This window comes from Neolamprologus multifasciatus, chromosome 3 (assembly GCF_963576455.1).
Source record: "Neolamprologus multifasciatus chromosome 3, fNeoMul1.2, whole genome shotgun sequence".
Classification (NCBI taxonomy): Eukaryota; Metazoa; Chordata; class Actinopteri; order Cichliformes; family Cichlidae; genus Neolamprologus; species Neolamprologus multifasciatus.
This window is the reverse complement of record NC_140441.1, coordinates 19,448,003-19,457,513: the sequence shown is the minus strand read 5'-3', so window position 1 is coordinate 19,457,513 and position 9,511 is coordinate 19,448,003. Positions and strand designations below refer to the sequence as shown.

General features: G+C 42.7%; 1 protein-coding gene across 1 annotated transcript; it reads left to right on the top strand.

Moving 5' to 3' along the window:
* The first annotated feature begins 2,835 nt into the window (after window positions 1-2,835).
* Window positions 2,836-7,021, top strand: LOC146521902 (uncharacterized). The gene is made up of 2 exons (XM_085154051.1): window positions 2,836-5,864; window positions 6,426-7,021. The coding sequence occupies exon 1, from the start codon at window positions 3,632-3,634 to the stop codon at window positions 5,594-5,596; it is 1,965 nt and encodes a 654-aa protein (XP_085010177.1). The 5' UTR covers window positions 2,836-3,631; the 3' UTR covers window positions 5,597-5,864; window positions 6,426-7,021.
* Window positions 7,022-9,511: the final 2,490 nt, after the last annotated feature.

The following is a 9,511-nucleotide window of genomic DNA, read 5'->3' as shown; positions in this document are numbered from 1 at the left end:
ACAGCTTCACTCTCGCCTTTTCCTCAGCATCCGGCAGAGCTAGTTCTGTGTAGAGTGTAAACTCTTCTTTCCATGTTTTCCACGCTTTAGACAGGTTCACTGAATCCATACTCCACTGTGTGGGTGGCTTCAATCCATCCATTGTAGATGCCGCTGTGCTCTTCTCGTCAGCGTCTCACCTGCTGTCCTGAGCCGTTAGCACCTCCGAGGCTAACTAGCCTAGCTGGACGCGTCGATACCGTCCGTTCAATCTGTTGTCATCAAAGCGCGGTGTGGATCACTCTAGACCCCGCTGCCACCATGTTTCATCTTGTTCTCTCTATAAACTCCACAAGATGGTCGGTTGAACTTTCCCTCCTCCGAGGTAAACTTTTATTAAACTCTTAACAAGCAGTCACGAGTCTCTACTTCTCACCTTCCGGTGTTACACTCTCAAGACTCCGGGCGGAACACACGGGTAAATGCAATTCCCATTGCTACACGGGGAACTTCACTTCACTTCATGAAAAGAAAGTATTAACATACCCGTAAAGAGTCAGGCTCAAAGCACAAAACGACACATAACGCACAGGAATACCAGTGTGGAGCCATAGAACGAGGTGGAAACAGGCCAGCCTGGACGGCGATCGACAAAAGCCCAATATTAACATACTTCATACTTCACTAGATAGAAGACGTGCAAGGAGGAAGTCTCAGACCTACTCGGCTGCTACAAACATTACACCCTCGGACAAACTCCACGACATAGAAGACCTGCGAGAAGAAAGTCTTAAAGCTCACAGCAACCCAGTACTGTACTTCAACTAAAGAGCGTATTAACATCCTTCATTATTTACTAGACAGAAGTCCTGTGAGGAAGAAGTGTCAGAGCCGGCTTGAAAAGAAATCCACTCAGCTCCTGCAAGTATTACACCCTCGGACAAACTGCTGGCAGCACAGCCTCACTGGTGTGAAACCACGATGTCTTACCCAAACGCGTGGCTGAATCGATTCAGTGACAGCGCGGTGCGCGCTCTCATTGACATGAAGAATTCCCTCTACTGGCTGAGCCGCAGAGTTTTCTGCACCTGCGGGCAAATTCTGTATTCGGTCACGACCAGGCTTCCACCTCTGACTCTGACCATTCAGCTGCCTGGGATCACTTTCACGTTACAGAGAGATGGCCAAGTTCGAAGGATCACCGTTGACCTGCCCCCTGTGTGACGGCTGAACGCAAAGACGCATGGAGTTGGACGTCCAAGCATTATCCGTGTGCTCGGTTTAAAAGAAAAGTTACCCACGAGAATTTGTCTGTTAAGTTTCAGAGTTTTCATAAAGAGATGACACAGATAAAAAAAATATACTCTCAACTGTAAGAAGGACATCTTTATTTATTATAGCACACACGCAGAAAACGTGTGCGTTATTGCAGAGAGTATATAAGGCCAGGTGGAAATAGCGGATAAAAAGCATTGTGATTGACATGTGATGCTCATGTATATGCTGGTGATCGTCAATAAAACTTCTCTCTCTTGCGAATGAGTTCAAGTGAGAAAATGGATTGAGGCTATTGTGTGTTTATTTCCTCCACAGTTGTCCTCGGAGCAGTCTAGATATTCGCGCCAGAATTCCTGTGTATTTTCACCTCTGCTAACAGGTTATGGGCCCAGAGCAGCTAAGACTGCCCAGAGAAAGTGAAGTGTTTTTGCCACCTAGGGCGCCACCGCTGCCCTGAGAAATGTTGGTGAGCCATTGAGCGAGGGACAATTTGTAGCACTGGTTCCAGTGCCAGGATCATGTCACACAAAGTGAATTTGCAATGACTTTTGCCGAATTCATTGCAAAGCTATGGAGCTACGAGAGCAATGAGACAGTGGGCGCCCCCACATCAGATGACAGCGTGCACGACCGAGTTCAAAAGCCGCGTGTGAAAATCCAAACGAGCAGTAGCCCGGAACACGAACATGTGTGTTCCCTTTAGTGCACCACTGTGTAGTCCAGATGCGGAGTAAAGGGACACAAGGCTAGAAGGTGTCAGCGCGAGCAGTGGCGGAGCGAGTGTTAAAGCCACTGCTCGCGCTGATACTTTGTGGCTATGTGTCAGCGCACGAAGACAGGAAAGAAATGTGAATGTATTTTTAAGGTGTGTGTTGAGAAAGAATGTTTTAAAAGTGTCCGTGCGCATCCGTGTGTATAGAGGAATCAAAGTATACGCCAAATCACTGTCCGCTCAGAGGTTCTTAAACCCACAGAGCGCGCCTCTCTCGCTTCTGCCAGTTTAGCTCACTGCGATAGTACGCTGGCAAGTAGTGCGTCGAGGTGAACGTCGCGAGTTCGAGTCCTCGCCTTCCCACATGAAGTTTTGACTGATGCGTGTGGAGCAAATGGACAAATCCTCGTGTATTCGACTTGCATTTCAGCAAGTCGGAGGATATACAGCAAAAAGCGACCCTGCTCGCCGAAGATACGACGAAGACACAGCCGTAACAGCCTCTCAACTCCGTCGTGCTGAGCAGCGGGGAACTTCACTTCATGAAAAGCCAGTATTAACATACCCGTAAAGAGTGAGGCTCAAAGCACAAAACGTCACATAACGCACAGGAATACCAGTGTGGAGCCATAGAACGAGGTGCAAACAGGCCAGCCTGGACGGCGCTCGACAAAAGCCCAATATTAAGTGTAAAGGTCCAGTTTTGTTTATTGATCTAATCCTGAACAGCTATGCGTAGTGTCCAGTAGAGGGCTCTGTTGCTTAGTTAGCGGCAAACTGCACTTCCAGCTCAGACCGGGTTTGTGGCGCACATGTCCCAGTAGGCAGCTCTCGATGAAGCATGAAGCAGCGTGATACCGGACTCTAGCAAAATTAAGAATTTGCAGCCCTTGGAAGGCGGAGCGAGGTACATGTTTTAAGTTGTATTTGTTTTCTTACTTGATATTTTGTTGTATTTTCTGCTTTATTTGAGTTCATATTTGTAATAAGCGTCTAAGAAAATGTATTTTGTGTTTCTGTTTAGTTTTCACGGTGCATTGGCGCACCTCAGCACTGTTAGATTCTGAATGAATCTCAAAGTAAAAATTACTGCACCCGTCGAGGCTCTCTCTATTTCTTCCTTGGTCCGGGGGACTGCTACAGTGAAAACTCGATCGCTGAGTGAAGGCTACTTGCTAGCTCCCATGCCAGATGAGTGCAGCCCGTGCCACGATGTGGGTCCGTGTGTCAGCTGTGAGAGATTTCTACACCAGTCAAGATCATCTTTGCTTCGTGGCCTACCTCCACTTTGAACGCTGATAGTCACTTTACAGAGGTGCAGGTATTATGCCCATAAGGACTTTGCTGGTAACACAGTTAAAATGTCTGCACACTAATACAGAGTTACTTGCCTTAAATATTTTTGTGGTTACAGCTTTAAAGGTATACTGCATTGCACTAAGTAATTACAATCTTTAAATTGTATGGGTTTATTCTTCTTGAAAGTAACGTTATGGTATATCAGCAGTATTTACAGTTACATTTTGTCTAATATGTGGGTGATAATCTGTTTATTTATGTGATGTAAACGTCTGATGTGAGCATTGTTTCCAAAAGTAACACTCACGTAAGTTTAAGTCCAGACGTTATCGCATAGAGCAACATACACATAACAGTAACAAAATGTTGAACCCTGCTGAAGAAGCCGACGACTCAGAGCAACAAGGAGTAAGATCCAGCAATCGTGAAAGGCATTTAACTGAAAAAGGTAAAGAAATGCAGGAATATGAGGCAAAGAAAAATGAGAAGGCATTTAACAAAGCTTATGACACTTGGAAGAAGGCAGCTAAAGAAATCATAACAAAGCTGAAAACTATCTGCTCACCTGAAGAGCTAAACAATGCCAGTCATGACATAAGAGACAAGCACGCTGTAGTACAACAGCATTATGAACCCATTCGCCGCAGCCAATCCATGACGCCAGACATTGTTAAGCGAATGGATGCTTGTGCAGTGCTTACAACTGACATTTGTGAAGTTATTGCTAAACGACAGGAAAATATCGATCAGCTCTTTAACGATCGCCTTGAAAAGGAAAGAGTACGAGTGATGTTAAACAAAAGGGACTATGGTTCTGTGTTTGGTGATACAAAAACTGAAACGTCATTCCCAGAGGGTTCAGTCGCACGCTCAAAGGCAGATTCTACTGGCAGTCGTGAGGTGGAAGCAGAAGCTGAACTTGCAAACAAGGAAGTGCATAATGTTATGACTCATGTACTAACAAGGAAACCATCTTCCACATCCAGCATAGTACCAGTATTTGTGTCAGTTGCATCTGAGCCTGAGAAAGAAATACTTACATATGCCCTGCTTGACACCCAGAGTGACTCATCCTTTATTTTAGAGGATTTGGCCTCAGAACTAAATGTAGACGCCCAACCAGTGCAGTTAAAGCTTAGCACCATGACTTCCGTCGACACAGTCGTTGCAAGTAAACTTGCCAACAACTTACAGGTGCGAGGGTTTGACTCTGAGACTCGTGTCCGAATTGAACAAGTCTACTCTTGTGACTTTATCCCAGTTGACAAGTCTCATATCCCTACCAAGGAAACTGCACTTCAGTGGCCACACCTTGAAGGCTTAGCTAACAAGTTACAGCCATTGCAGAAGTGTGAAGTAGGTCTATTGATTGGTTATGACTGCCCATCAGCACTAGCCCCCCTAAAGATCGTCACAGGCAAAATAAACGAACCTTTCGCACAAAGAACCCTACTAGGATGGAGTATTATTGGTTCTGGTAATCCTCACCTAGACAGAGAAGGTAACCAGAGTTACGTGCACAGGATCACAGTCAAAGAAATGCCCATACCATCAGCCACAGATGTACTCAAAGTCCTAGAGTCTGACTTTAATGAGAGAAACTATGAGGATAAGTATGTATCACAGGATGATGTTCGCTTCATACAAATCCTCAGTGATACAATAAAACAAAGACCAGATGGGCACTATGAGATGCCGCTTCCCTTCAAGGGCAATGATCCACCAGCGCTTCCCAACAATAAGAAGCTAGCCACAGTCCGACTGCAACACTTGAAGAAAAGGCTAAAGGCTGATAAACAGTATCATGAACATTACTGTTCCTTTATGAGAGACATTATCAGCAGTGGTGATGCAGAATTAGCCCCTCCTTTGACCGATGGTGAGACTGCATGGTACATCCCACACCATGGGGTATATCACCCGAAAAAAACAGCCAAGCTAAGAGTCGTCTTTGACTGTTCAGCAAAATTTCTCGGTGTCTCATTAAACGACACTCTTCTCACAGGTCCAGATATGATCAACTCATTGGTGGGGGTACTCTGTCGTTTCAGAAAGGAAAATGTAGCCATAATCTGTGATATCGAGAGAATGTTCCACCAGTTCTCTGTTTGTCCAGACATGCGCAACTATCTGAGATTTCTGTGGTGGCAGGATGGACAATTAGACAAAGAACCCAGAGAGTACAGAATGGCTGTACATCTATTCGGTGCCAGTTCATCCCCTGGATGTGCTAATTTCGGCCTGAAATATTTAGCACAACAGTACACAGCAAATTCAAAAGTGTTAAATGTTTTGGTGTTAGTAGTCTTAGAGTTAATTTTACTCTAAGTAGAGTCACATGCTTTTAATGTAACTCTGAGGTGTAAAATGATAGTAGTTAAAATCGAGTGTTAAAAATGAGTGTTTCTATTTCAAATCTGGAGGTGTTACAATGGAAACATTAACTCTTGACCTCTTAACTCTGAACTCCTACAGGGGCTATGACACTAATAGAGTAAATTCACAGACTCCGCCCCCAGCACGGCTCCAATCGAAGCTGAAGTGAAGCCGTTTCAGAACATTTTGCTCTACATATTTGAGTTGTTTGCCATGCTTGGTAAGTCATTTTTTCAAAGATTGTTTCAATTATTATTATTAGCTTTTACTTCTGTGGCTCTTTGGAGTTGAGACAAAGCTGTGTGAAAGGCATTAGCCGTGTTGCTCGCTGATAGCACCGCTCGCTGTTTTAGCTAGCTGAAAGGTATTGTTTTCGGCAAATACCACAGCCTTGAAAAAAAGCTTGCATGTGAATTTTCGGTTAAATTTTTTGGTCAAATACACCTAAAACAATGTCTAGAATGTGAAATGTTGGTATAATGGTGCTACTTGAAGCCTGAAAACGATCTCCCATAAAAAACGAGCAAACAGCAGTAGCAGATGTCCTGACTGGGTTCTACGTTAGCATTTAGATCCCTCCAGAGTTTTGTGCACACGGTTTTACATTTAGTTCAGTACTACCTGTTGCCTGTGTCCTTATCTTTTGGGAAAATACTTTACACAAGTAATGTCTCAAAAGGATTCCTTTTTTTTTTTTTTTTTTTTTTTTTTTTTTTACTGTGCTGCAATTGATTTGTGCCATTAATTAGTGTCAACTAATTTTTATTCAATCTCCACATAGGATATGCTTGTGAAGATGGAATATGGGGGAGAGCAGAAGTGCGTTGCAGTTCCACAAAGTGATGAATGAAGGACATGCATATTGTATTTTGTATTTATTGAAATAAGTGATGAGAATGCTGTTATTTGCATTTACCAGCTCACCTATGTCAGACCTTTTGATAAACGAAATTCTAATGAAAGTGAGAACATGTACACTGTTACATCTTTCAGAAAATGTTTTGAAATTGTGGTGCACAGTTCAGAATAAATGTTTTTTCAAAAACCATTGCGTCTTTTTAGTAAATGTTAATTTCCAAAAGAAATTTCTAGAAGTTCAGAACAGTAAAATTCTCGCTTTTTAGAATTAATTAGAAGATAACTCTTACGTAGTTAAACTAAAATACTCTTTGAGAGTTAATATATAAACTCTTAACACCAAGTGTTAAATTATCAACTCCAGAGAGATTTGGTGTTTAACACTAAATCAGAGTTAACATACCAACTCTCCAAAAAGAGTTAAATTAACACTCTCTGGTGTGGACCCATATAGACACTTTAAAAGTGTTGAAATCAAATCTGACAGTGTTAATTTGGACATGCTGGATTTGCTGTGTACAGAGCAGACTATCCTAAGGCCTTAGAGTTTGTTGAACAGAACTTTTATGTAGACAATAGTCTAACTAGCGAAACACAAGCACTTTGTAGACTTGGCGGTCTACATCGGCACAAGTTCAACTCAAACCAAAGTGATGCGCTTTCCCAGCTGGAACCCTCAGACAGAGCAGACACCACAGAACCGCTCGATCTCAAACCCGACACAACAGCTGAAGGCCATGTGCTCGGCATCCAGTGGTCAATCAAAAATGACACTTTCAGTTTCAAAATAAACACTAAGGACCAACCTCCTACTCGCCGGAGCATACTGTCAGTGATCTCATCCCTGTACGACCCACTAGGGTTCGTAGCTCCCTTCACCTTAAGAGGCAAAGGTATCCTACAGGAACTGTGTCGCAGAGGCACTGAATGGGATGACCCCCTTCCTGACAACTTACGTTCACGGTGGGAGGACTGGAAAGATGGGTTGGAAAGACTAAAATCGGTTGCAGTGCCTAGATGTTACCACCCACCAGAACTAACAGACATTGTAAAGGTGGAACTGCACCACTTTTGTGATGCTAGTGATTTAGGATATGGTGCATGCTCCTATATTAGGTACCTCAGCAACGAGAAGGTTGCACTGCCTCCACCAGGAAAGTTTGTGAAAGAGGACTTATATGCAAGGAAACGTTGGCGCAGAGTCCAGTATCTCACTGAGCAGTTTTGGAGTAGATGGAAAAGAGAGTACCTTCTGAACATATCTATGAGACAGAAGTGGCACGTACCACGTTGAAATCTTAAAGTCAATGACATAGTCATTATCAAAGAAGACATGCTTCCCAGAAATCAGTGGCAACTGGCGCGAGTGGTTGAAGCATCAGAAGAAGATGACGGTTTGGTCCGCAGAGTCAAGCTTCAAGTTGGCGATCGAGGCTTAATAAAGAAGCAGGGAACAGCACACAAACATCACATAGTTGAGCGACCTGTTCAAAAGCTTGTAGTTCTATTAGAAAATAACTAATTGATGTTTCAATCAATACTGTCACATCAGGCGTATTTTTGCGAAGGTTTATTGATGATGTACTTGAAATTGTGTTCATTCTTGTAGTAATGTCCATATGTTAAAGCTGGAAATCATGTAAAGAATGTTGTTTGTTATACATGATTTGGTGGGAGTGTAAAGGTCCAGTTTTGTTTATTGAGCTAAGCCTGAACAGCTATGCGTAGTGTCCAGTAGAGGGCTCTGTTGCTTAGTTAGCGGCAAGCTGCACTTCCAGCTCAGACCGGTTTTTGTGGCACACATGTCCCAGTAGGCAGCTCTCGATGAAGCATGAAGTAGCGTGATACCGGACTCTAGCAAAATTAATAATTTGCAGCCCTTGGAATGCGGAGCGAGGTACATGTTTTAAGTTGTATTTGTTTGTTTAGTTGATATTTTGTTGTATTTTCAACTTTATTTGAGTTCATATTTGTAATAAGCGTCTAAGAAAATGTATTTTGTGTTTCTGTTTAGTTTTCACGGTGCATTGGCGCACCTCAGCACTGTTAGATTCTGAATGAATCTCAAAGTAAAAATTACTGCACCCGTCGAGGCTCTCTCTATTTCTTCCTTGGTCCGGGGGACTGCTACAAAACATATGACATATTTTCTATGTTACACTGTGAATAAATAATGGCTTTGAAATTTGCAAATCACTGCTTTCTTCTCTCTCTCTCTTTTTTTTTAAAAAAAATTTTTTACACAGGACACCAGTATTTTCAGAACTGGGTTTGTACAAAGTCTGTCTGGAGAAAAGTGATCTGCTCTCTAAAGTTAACACTTTTTTTCCCAGCTGTGTACTGTCACAACACCAAACACACACTAAATCACTTTATGTCCACTGCACTACTGAGCCACTTCAAGACCTACTACACCGTTTTTTCTTCATCTAATTCTTTACTGTATACGTTTTATAGTTGTTTATCATTATCAGCTGCTGTAACGTTTACATAAGTTTAGTTTATGCTATATATGATTTATGTACGCAATCTTTTAAATTAAGTATCAGCTCAAACACCTACATTACTCATAAACCAAAACAGGACAGAATAAACAATAAGATAAGCCTTTATTAGTCTCGCACGTTTGAGAGTTTTAGGTCATGGCAAAAAGTACAAGTTTAACAGCAGTAAACATTAGGAAAAACACAATAGGCTCAGGTAAATATAATACAATACTATACAACAAGAATAAAACTCTGTTATAGTAGGAAACACCGCACAGGTGGGTCCGGTGTTATCCACACCGAAGTTAATGTAGCCCGCAACACATGTCACAACGCTGTCAACGTCCTCCTCCACAATAGAATCAAAAGAATCTTTAATAGTCTCCCCGCTTTCCTCCGACCATCTGTGTGGGGCATGTCACATACTGGGTGAAGGTGGGCCGCGTCGAGTCCACGATGTGTGATTAAAGCATTCCTGATATTAAAAAAGGGCTCTCGGAGATTGCGTTTGCAGTCTGCTGAC

Bases quoted from the DNA above. Each gene is read 5' to 3' on its own strand.
- LOC146521902 (XM_085154051.1), top strand. From the start codon at position 3,632: ATGTTGAACCCTGCTGAAGAAGCCGACGACTCAGAGCAACAAGGAGTA.